The sequence below is a fragment of the Oncorhynchus masou genome, chromosome 19 (genome assembly GCF_036934945.1).
Source record: "Oncorhynchus masou masou isolate Uvic2021 chromosome 19, UVic_Omas_1.1, whole genome shotgun sequence".
Classification (NCBI taxonomy): domain Eukaryota; kingdom Metazoa; phylum Chordata; class Actinopteri; order Salmoniformes; family Salmonidae; genus Oncorhynchus; species Oncorhynchus masou.
In genome coordinates this window covers 1,840,788-1,860,461 of record NC_088230.1, presented here as the reverse complement: position 1 = coordinate 1,860,461, position 19,674 = coordinate 1,840,788, and the positions used below count along the sequence as shown (strand labels likewise).

General features: G+C 45.2%; 1 protein-coding gene across 2 annotated transcripts in view; it reads left to right on the top strand.

Annotated features, from left to right (window-relative positions):
- Nucleotides 1–14,408, top strand: part of LOC135505710 (bromo adjacent homology domain-containing 1 protein-like) — a 31,308-nt gene extending 16,900 nt beyond the window's left edge. Inside the window, exons 3-8 of one of the 2 annotated variants that reach the window (XR_010450310.1) lie at nt 1,010–1,368; nt 4,058–4,217; nt 11,178–11,257; nt 11,427–11,518; nt 11,769–13,042; nt 13,103–14,408. Coding sequence is in view for 1 of the 2 variants with exons in the window: in XM_064924771.1 (XP_064780843.1) it covers nt 1,010–1,368; nt 4,058–4,217; nt 11,178–11,257; nt 11,427–11,518; nt 11,769–11,958 (881 nt within the window). In the remaining variant the exon portion in view is untranslated. Of the gene's footprint in view, nt 1–1,009; nt 1,369–4,057; nt 4,218–11,177; nt 11,258–11,426; nt 11,519–11,768 lie in introns of both variants that reach the window. The other variant, XM_064924771.1, reaches the window with a different exon arrangement.
- The last annotated feature ends 5,266 nt before the right edge of the window (nt 14,409–19,674 follow it).

The window sequence follows — 19,674 nt, the reverse complement described above, 5'->3', positions numbered from 1 at the left end:
ATTCTGCAGTGATTTGCCATCCCATCTGGTTTGCGCTTAGTGGGGCTATCATTTGTTTTTCAACAGAACAATGACCCAACACACCTCCAGGCTTTGTAGGGGCTATTTGACCAATAAGGAGAGTGATGGAGTGCTGCATCAGATGACCTGGCCGCCACAATCCCCTGAAATCGACCCAATTGAGATGGTTTGGGATGAGTTGGACCGCAGGGTGAAGGAAAAAGAGGCCAGCAAGTGCTCAGCATATATGGGAACTCCTTCAAGACTGTTGGAAAAGCATTCCATGTGAATCTGGTTGAGAGAATGCCAAGAGTGTACAAAGCTGTAATCAAGGCAAAGGGTGGCGACTTTGAAGAATCTAAAATATATTTTGATTTGTTGAACACTTTTTTGATTACATCATGATTCCATATGTGCTTTTCATAGTTTTCATGTCTTCACTTTATTCTACAATGTAAAAATCTTTTTTTAAAAGAAAGAAAACCCCTTAAATAAATAGGTTGACTGGTACGGTACTTATTTCTCAACTAGTCCAATCTGTTAGTCTGACTTATTGCACTTGTTCCTGAAATGGTTGTCCCACTTTAGGTGGCTGAGGTAGTCTCATTTACACATTTTTCTACCTCTGAATGTACATTGTGGGAATCCACTCTGGCTGGATTCCAAAAGGAGTTAAACCTCACTTTTCAGTCCCGCATAATGTGACTTGATGCTTGTTTTGCTTTAGCTTTTGCTGGTCACCAGCGAAAACACAATGAAGACTGATCCGCCAGTAGAACCAGTTAGACCATGCTGGTCGGCCAGTAGAACCAGTTAGACCATGCTGGTCGGCCAGTAGAACCAGTTAGACCATGCTGGTCGGCCAGTAGAACCAGTTAGACCATGCTGGTCGGACCAGCTTCAAATTTATGCTGGTCTATGCTGTTTTTTTCAGCAGGGCTTCTCTTTCTCCCTTTCTCTCTCTCTCTCTCTCTCTCTCTCTCTCTCTCTCTCTCTTTTCTCTTTCCAGAGGGTTACTCTTCCCCCAAAGGCGACCATAGCCCCTCCCTCCTGGTCTCCCCCTCCCTCCCACTCTCGGGTTGCCCCCTCCACACCACCCCCTCCTCCACCCAGGCCAAGCCCCATCTCCTCACCCCCCTGTCTGACTGCAGAGTGCCCCATGCTAGACTGAAGCTGGCCAGGGAGTGCCCTCAGAGCACCAAGCCACCTAACGGTTATCTGTCCATGGGGAGAACCAGGCTGTCGCAGAAACAGCCAGCCCCGACAACCTGCCTGTCCCCCGCCAAGCAGAAGAGGGTCAGCCGCCGACGGGCCACCAATGGGTGGCTGCCTGTAGGAGTGCCCACGGAGAAAGAAGTGTTCATTGCGGTGGGTTGGATCAAGAGTTTGTGTGTGTATGTGTTGAGATACTGATAATTTTCTTCCCTCATACTACCATGGCAACCTGACCATTCCATAGCTTTCAATTGGCCTATTGTTGTTAACCCTATCAGTCTAAGAGACCCCAGCAAAAATCAGCATTTCATTTATCTAACTTTCATTTGTCTGCATGTCCAGACCTTATATTTAGCCTCACAATGAAGTGTTTTACCATTCTATTTTCAGGACAACCAGGACTACAAGTATAACACAAAACAATTTGACAGCTGTATTCATGAATTTCATTGACAAGAGGTTACAACAACAACAGAAAAGGCAAAAAGCACAAAAAAAATGTAAATGAATGCTGTGAGTACATAAATGATTTGCTCACTGGGTAATGAATATCCTACTACTCAGTGACAACTGTGGGGAGTTTGGCATTTGTGACAGTAGCTATGTGAGCTTATTACAGTATTATAGACACCATGTCCTGGGATTTTCTATCTTCTATGTTGAAAAACTCCTTACCTTGTAACGACTCATGTGTAACTTGTGAGCAAAACATGTTCGTGAGAGTCTCAGCTTTTCATAGATACAGTGCATTCGGATACCATACTGTGGTATTTCACCTAATATACAGTGTATTCGGAAAGTATTCAGACGCCTTCTCTTCTTCCACATTTTGTTATGTTACAGCCTTATTCTACAATGGATTAGGGAAAAAATCCTCTTCAATCTACACACAATAGCCCATAATGTATTAAAAATTGATTGGACATGATTTGGAAAGGCACACACTTGTCTATATAAGGTCCCACAGTTGACAGTGAATGTCAGAGCAACAACCAAGCCACGAGGTCGAAGGAATTGTCCGCAGAGCCCCGAGACAGGATTGTGTCGAGGCACAGATCTGGGGAAGGGTACCAAAAAATGGCTGCAGCATTGAAGGTCCCCAAGAACACAGTGGCTTCCATCATTCTTAAATGGAAGAAGTTTGGAACCACCAAGACTTCCTAAAGCTAGCCGCCCAGCCCAACTGAGCAATCGGGGGAGAAGGGCCTTGGTCAGGTAGGTGAAACCGATGATAACAGTAACAGAGCTCTAGAGTTCCTTTGTGGAGATGGGAGAACCTTCCAGAAGGACAACCATCTCTGCAGCACTCCACCAACCAGGCCTTTATTGTAGAGTGGCCAGACGGAAGCCACTCCTCAGTAAAAGGCTCATGACAGCCCACTTGGAGTTTGCCAAGAGGCACCTAAAGGACTCTCAGACCATGAGAAACGAGATTCTTTGGTCTGATGAAACCAATATTGAACTTTTTGGCCTAAATGCCAAGCGTTGTGTCTGGAGGAAACCTGGCACCATTCCTACGGTGAAGCATGGTGGTGGCAGCATCATGCTGTGGGGATGTTCTTCAGCGGCAGGGACTGGGAGACTAGTCAGGATCGAGGGAAAGATGAGAAGAACAAAGTACAGAGAGATCCTTGATGAAAACCTGCTCCAGAATGCTCAGGACCTCAGACTGAGGCGAAGGTTCATTTTCCAACAGGACAACAACCCTAAGCACACAGCCAAGACAATGCAGGAGTGTCTTCGGAACAAGTCTATGAGTGTCCTTTAGTTGCCCAGCCAGAGCCCGGACTTGAACCCGATCGAACATCTCTGGAGAGACCTGAAAATAGCTGTGCAGCGACGCTCCCATCCAACCTGACAGCGCTTGAGAGGATCTGCTGAGAAGAATGGGAGAAACTCCACAAATACAGGTGTGCCAAGCTTGTAGCATCATACCCAAGAAGACTCAAGGCTGTAATCACTGCCAAAGGTCCATATGACATAGTGCATTATGGGTAGTTTAGAGAATATCCAGAAGTAAGTTGTTTGTAGATATAGTTTACAAGATCATGACTACAACTAAGTTACTAAGTCTTTGACCACACTAAGTTGTTACTTTGGTGAGTAAAAACTCAAGCTTCCTAGCTAAATTTCCCCCAACATCGGAGACCGCCGAACTTCAGACACTCGCTAGCGGTTAGAGAATTAAATCACCTCGAGCTCAACATTTAAATGGACTGGAAAATAATGGTAAAGACACCCTTCTTACTAGCTGACCATCGATTTTCATTGCAATTTATGTAAGTTAAGTTAGGTTTTGTGAGTTTTCAAAATGTTTTAGACCACACATAATTTAATATCCAACTTTTTGCCTCTGAAATATAGCTAACGAATTTCAGGCAAGTCATTTTTTGGGGGGCCACAGAAGGCAACTAGTCAACTATCTAGTAAACACTTCGGATATGAGATTGGTGTCTCTTTTTTGAACAAAATGAAATGGATACATCTTGTAATTGAGCAAAATAGTAAGGTGGCCAATAACTGGGGGCCGTATTCCGATAATATGGGACATCTGTTTTTGCCGCTTATCAAAAAGCTGATAGTCGTAGTGTTTCCACTGAAATGTCAAACCTGCTAATTTTTAAATTGTTAGGTAACATTCTTAGGAAGCCAATAATCACAAAACATTGATGGCTTGATCACAAGATAACACTGTTGAAGGTAATATATTTCTTAAAGGCTGTTGAGTATCCCGATAGTACGGGTCCATTTTCTCTGATTAAAAACTTCTGATGTCGCTGGAGAATAAAGATAAGTGTGTCATGTTTTGACGGTGTGTTTGTGGTACTTGTGTGTGTCTCAGGGGGAGGATGAGACGGCTTTGCGGCAGTGTTATGAAGGAGTACAGAGAGACAGCGAAGTAATACGTATCAGAGACACAGTGCTGCTGCGCTCCGGTCCCCGGAAGAAGTCCCTGCCCTACGTCGCCAAGATATCAGCGCTCTGGGAGGATCCCAAATCTGGTGAGAGAGAAAGGATGTCCTAACATGTTGTTGGGGTATAATAGTTGGCTGTGTGTGTGTCCCAGCTAGGGTTGCACATTTTGGGGAATATTCAGAGGTGGAAACTTTCCGTGTTAATTAACGGGAATATCTGGGAATTAACAGAAATATATGGGAATTAATATTAATACTATTTAAATGTAATGTTTTTTTTGCATTGGATAGATTTACCATATCATATGGAGACAGAAACATAAGCATTTTACCTTATCATAAGTAGACATAATTGCAAATTATTAAATCCTTCCAATTTAGTTAAGAATTGAACTTCAATTAAATGAGTTGACTCTTCACATGGGATGATTTCACTGAACAACAAAAGGGAATATTGAACGATCCCCAATGACCCATCGCATCTCCCAAAAACGTTTTCAACATAAATCTGTGAAATGATAGTCTCAAACTAAAGCTTTGGTTGTCTTCCTCTCAGGCTTCAATGTCTTCTCCCTGGACATCCTCAATGTCCACCACTTGAACATCAGACTCTGAGGCCTCATCTTAACTGTCAAATTCCAACCTTGTTGAGGATGGCTTGTTGTCAGGCCCAAAAAGCCTCAAATTTGCCCAGCTGGCCATTTTTCAAACCCTTGTATTGGTCAGCCTGTTGCGTGCTTTGGTGTGTGTGTTCCCAAACAAAGACCAGTTGCACTCTGAGGCGGCTGATGTTGGTGGGATTTGGAGGATGATGGAGGCAACAAAGTCCCTTCAACTAGGTGGCCGATGACATATGTTGGCACGACTGCCATCTTACATCTCCATCCCAAAGCCCTTGCTTGGAAGTGTACTTCGCCAGACTGCCAAGAACCTTGTCCTCATCCAGACCAAGGTGGCGAGACACAGTAGTGATGACACCATAGGCCTTGTTGATCTCTGCACCAGACAGGATGCCCTTTCCAGCATACTTGGGGTCCAACATGTACGCTGCAGCGTGTATATGGGCTTCAGGCAGAAGTCTTCATGCTTTTTGATGTATTTCAGAACTGCAGTTTCCTCTGCTTGGAGCAACAGTGAAGTGGGCAGGGCAGTACGGATTTCTTCTCTTACAGCAGAGTCTGAACATCAGACAGGATGGCATGGTCTCCTTCAAACCATGCAATGGCTACTGCTATAGGTTTCAGGCTGCTTACCACTCTCTCCCAAAATACATCATCCAGAAGGTTCCTCTTGATGGGGCTATCCATATCAGCAGACTGATATGGCCATTTCTTGGAGAGACTCCTTCCCCTCCAGGAGACTGTCAAACATGATGACAACACCACCCCAATGGGTGTTGCTGGGGAGCTTCAATGTGGTGCTCTTATTCTTCTCACTTTCATTGGTGAGGTAGATTGCTGCTATAACTTGATAATCCTTCACATACCTAACCATTTCCTTGGCTCTCTTGTAGAGTGTATCCATTGATTTCAGTGCCATGATGTCCTTGAGGAGCAGATTTAATGCATGAACAGCACAGCAAATGGGTGATGCGACGGTAGGACTCCTCCACTTTAGACCAAGCAGCCTTCATGTTTGCAGCATTGTCTGTCACCAGTGCAAATACATTCTGTGGTCCAAGGTCATTGATGACTGCCTTCAGCTCATCTACAATGTAGAGACCGGTGTTTCTGTTGTCCCTTGTGTCTGTGCTGTTGTAGAATACAGGTTGAGGGGTGGAGATGTAGTTAATTATTCCTTACCCACGAACATTTGACCATCAGAGATGATTGTGATACAGTCTGCTTTCTCTATGATTTGCTTGACCATCACTAGAACTCTGTTGAACTCTGCATCCAGCAAATGAGTAGATAAAGCATGTCTGGTCGGAGGGGTGTATGCTGGGTGAAGAACATTCAGAAATCTCTTCCAATACACATTGCCTGTGAGCATCAGAGGTGAACCAGTTGCATATACAGCTCGAGCAGGACATTCATTGGCATTTCTCAATTGGCCAGATGATTCTGCATCTTTGTTGCATTCTTCACATATGATTTAGCACAGTATTTGCAAATGTACACAGCTTTTCCTTCTACATTAGCTGCAGTGAATTGTCTCCACACATCAGATAGTGCCCGGGGCATTTTCCTGTTAAGATTCGGGAAAAAATGAGTAAAAAAACCCCTTTTTTATTTTTTTATTTCACCTTTATTTAACCAGGTAGGCTAGTTGAGAACAAATCCTCATTTGCAACTGCGACCTGGCCAAGATAAAGCATAGCAGTGTGAACAGACAACACAGAGTTACACATGGAGTAGACAATAAACAAGTCAATAACACAGTAGAAAAAAAAGAGAGTCTATATACATTGTGTGCAAAAGGCATGAGGAGGTAGGCAAATAATTACAATTTTGCAGATTAACACTGGAGTGATAAATGATCAGATGGTCATGTACAGGTAGAGATATTGGTGTGCAAAAGAGAAGAAAAGTAAATAAATAAAAACAGTATGGGGATGAGGTAGGTGAAATTGGCTGGGCTATTTACCGATAGACTATGTACAGCTGCAGCGATCGGTTAGCTGCACAGATAGCAGATGTTTGAAGTTGGTGAGGGACATAAGTCTCCAACTTCAGCGATTTTTGCAATTCGTTCCAGTCACAGGCAGCAGAGTACTGGAACGAAAGGCGGCCAAATGAGGTGTTGGCTTTAGGGATGATCAGTGAGATACACCTGCTGGAGCGCGTGCTACGGGTGGGTGTTGCCATCGTGACCAATGAATAAGGCGGAGCTTTACCTAGCATGGACTTGTAGATGACCTGGAACCAGTGGGTCTAGCGACGAATATGTAGCGAGGGTCAGCCGACTAGAGCATACAGGTCGCAGTGGTGGGTGGTATAAGGTGTATTAGTGACAAAATGGATGGCACTGTGATAAACTGCATCCAGTTTGCTGAGTAGAGTGTTGGAAGCTATTTTGTAGATGACGTCGCCGAAGTCGAGGATCGGTAGGATAGTCCGTTTTACTAGGGTAAGTTTGGCGGCGTGAGTGAAGGAGGCTTTGTTGCGGAATAGAAAGCCGACTCTAGATTTGATTTTCGATTGGAGATGTTTGATATGAGTTTGGAAGGAGAGTTTACAGTCTAGCCAGACACCTAGGTACTTATAGATGTCCACATATTCAAGGTCGGAACCATCCAGGGTGGTGATACTAGTCAGGCGTGCGGGTGCAGGCAGCGAACGGTTGAAAAGCATGCATTTGGTTTTACTAGCGTTTAAGAGCAGTTGGAGAACCAGGCAAGGCAGTCATCAGAAAAACCGAGGCTACTGAGTCTGCCGATAAGAATATGGTGATTGACAGAGTCGAAAGCCTTGGCCAGGTCGATGAAGACGGCTGCACAGTACTGTCTTTTATCGATGGCGGTTATGATATCGTTTAGTACCTTGAGCGTGGCTGAGGTGCACCCGTGACCGGCTCGGAAACCAGATTGCACAGCGGAGAAGGTACGGTGGGATTTGAGATGGTCAGTGATCTGTTTGTTGACTTGGCTTTCGAAGACCTTAGAAAGGCAGGGCAGGATGGATATAGGTCTGTAACAGTTTTGGTCCTGGGTGTCTCCTCCTTTGAAGAGGGGGATGACCGCAGCTGCTTTCCAATCTTTGGGGATCTCAGACGACACGAAAGAGAGGTTGAACAGGCTGGTAATAGGGGTTGCGACAATGGCGGCGGATAGTTTCAGAAATAGAGGGTCCAGATTGTCAAGCCCAGCTGATTTGTACGGGTCCAGGTTTTGCAGCTCTTTCAGAACATCTGCTATCTGGATTTGGGTAAAGGAGAACCTGGAGAGGCTTGGGCGAGTAGCTGCAGGGGGGGCGGAGCTGTTGGCCGAGGTTGGAGTAGCCAGGAGGAAGGCATGACCAGCTGTTGAGAAATGCTTGTTGAAGTTTTCGATAATCATGGATTTATCGGTGGTGACCGTGTTACCTAGCCTCAGTGCAGTGGGCAGCTGGGAGGAGGTGCTCTTGTTCTCCATGGACTTCACAGTGTCCCAGAACTTTTTGGAGTTGGAGCTACAGGATGCACATTTCTGCCTGAAGAAGTTGGCCTTAGCTTTCCTTACTGACTGCGTGTATTGGTTCCTGACTTCCCTGAACAGTTGCATATCGCGGGGACTATTCGATGCTATTGCAGTCCGCCACAGGATGTTTTTGTGCTGGTCGAGGGCAGTCAGGTCTGGAGTGAACCAAGGGCTATATCTGTTCTTAGTTCTACATTTTTTGAACGGAGCATGCTTATCTAAAATGGTGAGGAAGTTACTTTTAAAGAATGACCAGGCATCCTCAACTCAATGTTCAGATAAATAGTTAAGCAGTTAGATTAAATAACTGCTTTCTAAGATACATGTTAAACACACTTTGCTGTAGGCTACTATTTACTAGTTAACAAAAAAATCATGTATGTCATATAAAATATATTCACCCCACCCAGTATTGTAATCAAAACTTACTAGACAGCTTGTAGTCCTTGGCTCAGACAGTGTTGTAGTGTGAGCTCAATAGCATCTCATTAGTGTGCAATATCTTGAGAATCAGCTGTACATGTGATGTAAGAGTGCACTGCACATGTGATGGAAAAAAAAAATCACTGTGCATGCAGAGGGTTGCAATTCTATTGAATTGGGGAAAGTTTAACCAAAATATGCCACAAGACCTAGAATTGCCTTATGTGTATCCCACAAAAAAAGGTTCACTGTTATAAGTGAACTTTTCTGATGAATTTAAGCTAAATTCCCGGGCTTAACTTTCCATGGAAAAATTTCGGAAAAATTCAGGAAATTTACCGGAAAGTTTCCAACCCTTTTCAACCCTAGTCCCAGCTCGCACAACATTCTGAGAGCCATGTTTCTTAGAGGTTGGTGAGAGCGTGGTTGTCCTATGTTTATTTGGGTGTTTCCAACCCTTTTCAACCCTAGTCCCAGCTAGCACAACATTCTGAGAACCATGTTTCTTAGAGGTTGGTGAGAGCGTGGTTGTCCTATGTTTATTTGGGTGTTTCCAACCCTTTTCAACCCTAGTCCCAGCTTGCACAACATTCTGAGAACCATGTTTCTTAGAGGTTGGTGAACCCTTTTCAACCCTAGTCCCAGCGTGGTTGTCCTATGTTTATTTGGGTGTTTCCAACCCTTTTCAACCCTAGTCCCAGCTTGCACAACATTCTGAGAACCATGTTTCTTAGAGGTTGGTGAGAGCGTGGTTGTCCTATGTTTATTTGGGTGTTTCCAACCCTTTTCAACCCTAGTCCCAGCTAGCACAACATTCTGAGAACCATGTTTTTTAGAGGTTGGTGAGAGCGTGGTTGTCCTATGTTTATTTGGGTGTTTCCAACCCTTTTCAACCCAAGTCCCAGCTAGCACAACATTCTGAGAACCATGTTTCTTAGAGGGTGGTGAGAGCGTGGTTGTCCTATGTTTATTTGGATGTTTCCAACCCTTTTCAACCCTAGTCCCAGCTTGCACAACATTCTGAGAACCATGTTTCTTAGAGGGTGGTGAGAGCGTGGTTGTCCTATGTTTATTTGGGTGTTTCCAACCCTTTTCAACCCTAGTCCCAGCTAGCACAACATTCTGAGAACCATGTTTCTTAGAGGGTGGTGAGAGCGTGGTTGTCCTATGTTTATTTTGCCTATAACCTTCCTGCAACTTTCTGGGAATGGTGCAGGATAGTTGCTTGGCTTTGTAACATTCCCAGTTCATTTAAGGAACTTAGCCCCCCCCCCCCCCCAAAAGTATGTATTGGTATTTCATTACTTTAACAGAATGTTTCCTGAAAGTACAAACATGGTTACATTTCATTTCAATTTTGGTAATGTTCTCCACACATTCTCCAACTGGTTTGACATTGGGGATGTTCTCAAATAGTTAAGATAAAATGTTAAGAAACGATGTTCTTCTGTGGGACTTTCAGTACTTCAGCATAACATTTCCTACAGGTTTCCTCATGGTTCTATTTAAGGTCATGTTCTCAAATTGTTCCAAGAAAATTAAGAAAACTGTCCATAAAAACAACAAGAAAACTTTAGTAATGTTGTGAATATGTTCTAAGAATGTTATTTAAAAACATACATTTCGTTCTCAGTATCAACAAAACTCTCTGTCCTCTATCTTGTTAAGTTCTCAGGTGTGTTGGCCGTGCCCACGAATTCACCACATCTGATCTTAATGTGTGCTTGTTTCCTTTGCCATTGGCTCTGTTTGAATAGACTGTACTGTACATCCTGGTGGTGCAGTGGACTAATTCCATGGATAGGGAACAGAAGATCATAGGTTCAAATCTCACTGAGGCCTTGACACAATAAAACATGTGTTTGCATGATGAATGCTTAAGGAAATTCATTTCCATGTGTCCTATCTGCTTGGCATTCAAAATGTTTACCCAAAATAAGCTATCAGTGTTATTGAAAGTCTTATTTTCAGTGAAAGCTTTAAAGAAGTCGTTCAAAAACCTCCATATAACCTTATAATAAAACCTCCCAGGAAAACTTTCAAGGAACCAGAGTAAAAGTTTCTGGGAACCTCCCAGTAACCTAAGATGAAATATTCCCGGAACAGGCGAAGTGTTCTATTCTGTTCATGGAATGTTAAAAAAACGTTCAGTTTTACCAGTCAGGAAACGTATGAATTTGTTCCCACAACCAATGTGAAACCAAAAACATACGTTCCCACAACTTCCAAGGAACCAAATGTGCTAGCTGGGGTGTGTGTGTGTGTGTGTGTGTGTGTGGTTGTAGGCTGTGAATGGTTGTTTGTGTCTGCTGGCTGTGGTGTTATTCGAGGACCATTGTTTGTCTGAAATGCTGCTTATATCTGTCTGGTGAGAGACTGGTTGTATTTTTTGTGTGTGTGCTGTTGGTTGGCAAAGCTGTACCTTTGTTCCTCTGTGGTTGTGTCTGTGTGTGTGTGTGTTTGCTCGCCTGTGTGTGTTGACCGTGTGTGTGTGTCTCCCTCCTCAGGAGAGCTGATGATGAGCCTGTTCTGGTACTATCGACCTGAACACACACAGGGAGGCCAAGACTCCAGTATGCACTGTGAGGTGAGGACAACTCAACTATGGCTCAATCTCAGTAGTCTAAAGAGGCCTCTCCTCATCTCTTCTTTTCCTTCATCTCAGTAGTCTGAAGTGGCTTCCTCTATTCCATCTCATCTCATTACCTTTGATTGTGTGTCGATTGATAATTGTATGTCTGTTTCTCACCATTAAGAAAGAGATTTTTGCCTCTCGGCATCAAGACGAGAACAGTGTGGCCTGCATCGAAGATAGATGCTATGTTCTCCCACTAGCACAATACTGTAGGTAAGAAACCACACACACACACACCCACACACACACACACACACACACACACACACACAGATACACACTAATTAACACTGTAGGTGAAACTAGGCATTCTTTAGCGAGTAATATTACACATCACTGACATTAGAAGTGCTCTAAGGGAGAGACATCTCACTGTAGCATGGTCAATTGACTTGAGGTATAAAGTAAAGAAAGAAAGAGAAGAAATGTGCATTTAAAACTCACTTTCATTTTCCATATATAGATTTTGTGCCTTGGTGAAGCGGCGTGAAGAGAGAGCGCCCCCTGGCACTGCCAGAGTGGTCCCCTGCACCTCGGACTTCAACCTCCCCGACCACCGCCAGGTTCCTGCCAACATCAACCCTGAACTAGTGTACCTTTGCCGCCACGTCTACGACTTCCGATACGGACGCATCCTCAAGAACCTGCAGTAGGGGCAGCAGAGGACACGCAAACACACCCACACACACCCCTAGTGGAGCAAACACACTCCTACACATGGGGCTGAAGGATGAGAGGGGTAACCCCTGAAGTGTTTTGGTGGGACCCCTGATTGACCCTTGACCCCTGATAGGCACTCGGGTCAGCTGGAGGGAGGCTGAAGGATCAAGTATCGAAGGGGGACCACTGATATCTGAGTGGGTACCTTAGCCCCCTTTAGAACTGTAGCTATGGAGCTGAAGTTTTGGCTCCCTCAACTGGAGAACTATACTGGCTTGGAGAAGGGAGAGATGGATACTTTCACAGAGATCTGTTCCTCCACACCACGTAAAGAGTTAATGGTCCCGGTCCCCATGTCCCGCTATACCATGTGCATCAACAGCCGTGTTGTTGACCTAACAAGAAGAGGAGCTGTTATAGCAGAGTGACACTGGGCTTATCACGTCATTGTTTTGATGTTAGAGCCTGACGTAATGACAACGTTCTTCTTCAGTTGTGTTTGTCTCTGAGGCAGCTGTGATCATGAGGGCACACACACACTGAGGTTTTATATCCCTGCCGTGTGTCAGAGAGTGACGTCGTGGGTGGTGTGTGTTCAGTGAGGTTTTATATCCCTGCCGTGTGTCAGAGAGTGACGTCGTGGGTAGTGTGTGTTCAGTGAGGTTTTATATCCCTGCCGTGTGTCAGAGAGTGACGTCGTGGGTGGGTGTGTGTTCAGTGAGGTTTTATATCCCTGCCGTGTGTCAGAGAGTGACGTCGTGGGTAGTGTGTGTTCAGTGAGGTTTTATATCCCTGCCGTGTGTCAGAGAGTGACGTCGTGGGTGGTGTGTGTTCAGTGAGGTTTTATATCCCTGCCGTGTGTCAGAGAGTGACGTCGTGGGTGGTGTGTGTTCAGTGAGGTTTTATATCCCTGCCGTGTGTCAGAGAGTGACGTCGTGGGTGGTGTGTGTTCAGTGAGGTTTTATATCCCTGCCGTGTGTCAGAGAGTGACGTCGTGGGTGGTGTGTGTTCAGTGAGGTTTTATATCCCTGCCGTGTGTCAGAGAGTGACGTCGTGGGTGGGTGTGTGTTCAGTGAGGTTTTATATCCCTGCCGTGTGTCAGAGAGTGACGTCGTGGGTGGTGTGTGTTCAGTGCAGGTTTTATATCCCTGCCGTGTGTCAGAGAGTGACGTCGTGGGTGGTGTGTGTTCAGTGAGGTTTTATATCCCTGCCGTGAGTCAGGGAGTGACGTCGTGGGTGGTGTGTGTTCAGTGAGGTTTTATATCCCTGCCGTGTGTCAGAGAGTGACGTCGTGGGTGGTGTGTGTTCAGTGAGGTTTTATATCCCTGCCGTGTGTCAGAGAGTGACGTCGTGGGTGGTGTGTGTTCAGTGCAGGTTCACAAAGGATCGCAGTGTTTCCCCTATATTTCCCCTGTGGTAAATCGTGGCCACCAAGAAAGTATATAAAGTGCCAGTCAAAAGTTTGGACACACCTACTCATTCAAGGGTTTTTCTTTATTTGTACTATTTTCTACATTGTAGAATAATAGTTAAGACATCACACCTATGAAATAACACGTGGAATCATGTAGTAACCAAAAAAGTGTTTAACAAATCAAAATATATTTGAGATTCTTCAAAGTAGCCACCCTTTGCCTTGATGACAACTTTGCACACTCTTGGCATTCTGTCAACCAGCTTCATGAGGTAGTCACCTGGAATGCATTTCAATTAACAGGTGTGCCTTGTTAAAAGTTAATTTGTGGAATTTCTTTCCTTAATGCGTTTGAGCCAATCAGTTGTGTTGTGACAAGGTATGGGTGATATGCAAAAGATAGCCCTATTTGGTAAAAGACCAAGTCAATATTATGGCAAGAACAGCTCAAATAAGCAAAGAGAAATGACAATCCATCATTACTTTAAGACATGAAGGTCAGTCAATCTGAAAAATTTCAAGAACTTTGAAAGACCTTCACGAATTTCTGCAAAGAAACCACTACTCAAGGACGCAGAGTATGTGAACAGAGGATCTCCTTATTTGTGGTTCCCTTCTCCCAAGCATGGAGGAGATGTGATTAAAAATGATTTCATCCATTTTAGAATAAGGCTGTAAGGTAACAAAATGTGGAAAAAGGGAAGGGGCCTGAATACTTTCTGAATGCCCTGTATTAAGGGATGCACCGTTATGACATTTTTGCCTGATTCCAATAGCCATAATATTTTCCTTGCCAAAAAAACGATACCGATATTTAACATTTTAGCGGCCTTTTAATTATCCTAGTACAGTTAAATAGTTGACACACACACACAAGTTTTTGTTGGCATTTACCTACAGTGTCTTGCAAAACTATTCACCCCCCCCCCCGAGGAGTTTTTCCTATTTTGTTGCATTACAACCTGTAATTTAAATTGATTTTTATTTGGATTTCATGTCATGGATATACATAAAATAGTCCAAATTGGTGAAATAATTTTTTTTTTTCAAAAAATAAAAAATATAAAAGTGGTACATGCATATTTTTTCATTTTCTTTGCTATGAAGTTTCTAAATAAGATCTGGTGTAACCAATTACCTTCAGAAGTCACATAATTAGTTAAATAAAGTCCACCTGTGTGTAATCTAAGTGTCACATGATCTGTCACATGATCTTAATATATATACACACCTGTTCTGAAACGCCCCAGAGTCTAACACCACTAAGCAAGGGGCAACACCGAGCAAGCGGCAGCGTGAAGACCAAGGAGCTCTCCAAACAGGTCAGGGACAAAGTTGTGGAGAAGTACAGACCAGGGTTTTGGATATAAAAAAATGAAACTTTGAACATCCCATGGAGCACCATTAAATCCATGATTAAAAAATGCAAAGAATATGACACCACAACAAACCTGCCAAGAGAGGGCCGCCCACCAAAACTCACAGACCAGGCAAGGAGGGCATTAATCAGAGAGGCAACAAAGAGACCAAAGATAACCCTGAAGGAGCTGCAAAGCTCCACAGTGGAGATTGGAGTATCTGTCCATAGGACCACTTTAAGCCGTACACTCCACAGAGCTGGGCTTTACGGAAGAGTAGCCAGAAAAAAGCCATTGCTTAAAGAAAAACATAAGCAGACATGTTTAGTGTTCACCAAAAGGCGTGTGGGAGACTCCCCAAACATATGGGAGAAGGTTCTCTGGTCAGATGAGACTAATATTGAGCTTTTTGCCCATAAAGGAAAATGTTGCAAACCCAACACCTCTCATCACCCTGAGAACACCATGTGGTGGTAGCAGCATCATGCTGTGGGGATGTTTTCCATCGGCAGGGAAACTGGTCAGAATTTAAGGAATGATGGATGGCACTAAATACAGGGAAATTCTTGAGGGAAACCTGTTTCAGGCTTCCTGAGATTTGAGACTGGGAAGGAGATTCACCTTCCAGCAGGACAATGACCCTAAGCATACTGCTAAAGCAACACTTGAGTGGTTTAAGGGAAAACATTTAAATGTCTTGGAATGGCCTAGTCAATGCCCAGACCTCAGTCCAATTGAGAATCTGTGGTATGACTTAAAGATTGCTGTACACCAGCAGGAACCCATCCTACTTGAAGGAGCTGGAGCAGTTTTGCCTTGAAGAATGTGCAAAAATCCCAATGTGCAAAAATCCCAGTGGCTAGATGAGCCAAGCTTATAGAGAAAATACTTGCAGTTGTAACTTCAGAAAGGGGGGGGTGAATAGTTATGTACACTAAAGTTCTGTGTTTTTGCCTTATTTCTTGTTTGTTTCACAATAAAATAAAAATATTTTGCATCTTCAAAGTGGTTGTGTAAATCAAATGATACAAACCCCCCAAAAATCTATTTTAATTCCAGGTTGTAAAAAAACAAACTAGGAAAAGTGCGAAGGGGGTGAATACTTTCGCAAGGCACTGTATGTCCCCATTACCAGTAAAACATCATCAAAACCTATTTCTTTCACTTACTTGCTGTGTTGTTTCATAGTTCATTTGTTCAGTCTTGACCAGGATTTCATCATACATGTTAAGCAGTGAAGTCTTTAGCTCTGTCTGTTAAAGAGAATGCCTGTTAAAGAAGTAGTGGTCCTTGTACCTAGAATCGAGCATGGTGGCGACACAGTAAAGAGGCTCAGAGAGAATGCCTGTTAAAGAAGTAGTGGTCCTTGTACCTAGCATCGAGCATGGTGGCGACACAGTAAAGAGGCTCAGAGAGAATGCATGTTAAAGAAGTAGCGGTCCTTGTACCTAGCATCGAGCATGGTGGCGACACAGTAAAGATGCTCAGAGAGAATGCCTGTTAAAGAAGTAGCGGTCCTTGTACCTAGCATCCAGCATGGTGGAGACACAGTAAAGAGGCTCAGAGAGAATGCCTATTAAAGAAGTAGTGGTCCTTGTACCTAGCATCGAGCATGGTGGAAACACAGTAAAGAGGCTCAGAGAGAATGCCTGTTAAAGAAGTAGTGGTCCTTGTACCTAGCATCGAGCATGGTGGAAACACAGTAAAGAGGCTCAGAGAGAATGCCTGTTAAAGAAGTAGTGGTCCTTGTACCTAGCATCCAGCATGGTGGAGACACAGTAAAGAGGCTCAGAGAGAATGCCTATTAAAGAAGTAGTGGTCCTTGTACCTAGCATCGAGCATGGTGGAAACACAGTAAAGAGGCTCAGAGAGAATGCCACCAAATCACTTGTTCACAGCCTTTTGTAGAGTAAGTTTTTACCCCACGGTCTGTGTTGGCAGTTTTGTTGAGCAGGTGTTTTAATGCCATGACAGAGGGTATCACATCTGCTGCAAACCCAAGTTTCAAACATTTTCTCAAATGCCATTGAAATGGCAACACCGGTATGAGAACCAGCACATTCTTCAGCATGCAATACGGCTTTCCTCAGTACGAAATCCTCATCAACCCACTGTGCTGTCAGACTTAGCATGCTCATGGGGCTGACATTGCTGGTACAAATGTCAGTCGTGAAGCTAATAGCAGTGATGCCCATAGCAAGTAGCTCAGGGATGTGCGTTTCAACAATACTGTGTAAGTCCGGTAGGGCAACATCTGAAACACAGCGCATTATTGGTAGTGTGTACTGGGGCTCCTACTATAGCGCCTACTTGGTAGTGTGTACTGGGGCTCCTACTATAGCGCCTACTTGGTAGTGTGTACTGGGGCTCCTACTATAGCACCTACTTGGTAGTGTGTACTGGGGCTACTACTATAGCGCCTACTTGGTAGTGTGTACTGGGGCTCCTACTATAGCGCCTACTTGGTAGTGTGTACTGGGGCTCCTACTATAGCGCCTACTTGGTAGTGTGTACCGGGGCTCCTACTATAGTGCCTACTTGGTAGTGTGTACTGGGGCTCCTACTATAGCGCCTACTTGGTAGTGTGTACTGGGGCTCCTACTATAGCGCCTACTTGGTAGTGTGTACTGGGGCTCCTACTATAGCGCCTACTTGGTATTGTGTACTGGGGCTCCTACTATAGCGCCTACTTGGTAGTGTGTACTGGGGCTTCTACTATAGCGCCTACTTGGTAGTGTGTACTGGGGCTCCTACTATAGCGCCTTCTTGGTAGTGTGTACTGGGGCTCCTACTATAGCGCCTACTTGGTAGTGTGTACTGGGGCTCCTACTTTAGCGCCTACTTGGTAGTGTGTACTGGGGCTCCTACTATAGCGCCTACTTGGTAGTGTGTACTGGGGCTCCTACTATAGCGCCTACTTGGTAGTGTGTACCGGGGCTCCTACTATAGCGCCTACTTGGTAGTGTGTACTGGGGCTCCTACTATAGCGCCTACTTGGTAGTGTGTACTGGGGCTCCTACTATAGCGCCTACTTGGTAGTGTGTACTGGGGCTCCTACTATAGCGCCTACTTGGTAGTGTGTACTGGGGCTCCTACTATAGCGCATACTTGTTAGTGTGTACTGGGGCTCCTACTATAGCGCCTTCTTGGTAGTGTGTACTGGGGCTCCTACTATAGCGCCTACTTGGTAGTGTGTACCGGGGCTCCTACTATAGCGCCTACTTGGTAGTGTGTACTGGGGCTCCTACTATAGCGCCTACTTGGTAGTGTGTACTGGGGCTCCTACTATAGCGCCTACTTGGTAGTGTGTACTGGGGCTCCTACTACAGCGCCTACTTGGTAGTGTGTACTGGGGCTCCTACTATAGCGCCTACTTGGTAGTGTGTACCGGGGCTCCTACTATAGCGCCTACTTGGTATTGTGTACTGGTGCTCCTACTATAGCGACTACTTGGTAGTGTGTACTGGGGCTCCTACTATAGCGCCTACTTGGTAGTGTGTACCGGGGCTCCTACTATAGCGCCTACTTGGTAGTGTGTACTGGGGCTCCTACTATAGCGCCTACTTGGTAGTGTGTACTGGGGCTCCTACTATAGCGCATACTTGGTAGTGTGTACCAGGGCTCCTACTATAGCGCCTACTTTGTAGTGTGTACTGGGGCTCCTACTATAGCGCATACTTGTTAGTGTGTACTGGGGCTCCTACTATAGCGCCTTCTTGGTAGTGTGTACTGGGGCTCCTACTATAGCGCCTACTTGGTAGTGTGTACCGGGGCTCCTACTATAGCGCCTACTTGGTAGTGTGTACTGGGGCTCCTACTATAGCGCCTACTTGGTAGTGTGTACTGGGGCTCCTACTATAGCGCCTACTTGGTAGTGTGTACTGGGGCTCCTACTATAGCGCCTACTTGGTAGTGTGTACTGGGGCTCCTACTATAGCGCCTACTTGGTAGTGTGTACCGGGGCTCCTACTATAGCGCCTACTTGGTAGTGTGTACTGGTGCTCCTACTATAGCGTCTACTTGGTAGTGTGTCCTGGGGCTCCTACTATAGCGCCTACTTGGTAGTGTGTACCGGGGCTCCTACTATAGCGCCTACTTGGTAGTGTGTACTGGGGCTCCTACTATAGCGCCTACTTGGTAGTGTGTACTGGGGCTCCTACTATAGCGCATACTTGGTAGTGTGTACGAGGGCTCCTACTATAGCGCCTACTTTGTAGTGTGTACCGGGGCTCCTACTATAGTGCATTATTGGTAGTGTGTACTGGGGCTCCTACTATAGCGCCTTATTGGTAGTGTGTACCGGGGCTCCTACTATAGCGCCTACTTTGTAGTGTGTACCGGGGCTCCTACTATGGCGCCTACTTGGTAGTGTGTACCGGGGCTCCTACTATAGCACCTACTTGGTAGTGTGTACCGGGGCTCCTACTATAGCGCCTACTTGGTAGTGTGTACTGGGGCTCCTACTATAGCGCCTACTTGGTAGTGTGTACTGGGGCTCCTACTATAGCGCCTACTTGGTAGTGTGTACTGGGGCTCCTACTATAGCGCCTACTTGGTAGTGTGTACTGGGGCTCCTACTATAGCGCCTACTTGGTAGTGTGTACTGGGGCTCCTACTATAGCGCCTACTTGGTAGTGTGTACTGGGGCTCCTACTATAGCGCCTACTTGGTAGTGTGTACTGGGGCTCCTACTATAGCGCCTACTTGGTAGTGTGTACTGGGGCTCCTACTATAGCGCCTACTTGGTAGTGTGTACTGGGGCTCCTACTATAGCGCCTACTTGGTAGTGTGTACCGGGGCTCCTACTATAGCGCCTACTTGGTAGTGTGTACTGGGTGGGGCTCCTACTATAGCCTCTACTTGGTAGTGTGTACTGGGGCTCCTACTATAGCGCCTACTTGGTAGTGTGTACTGGGGCTCCTACTATAGCGCCTACT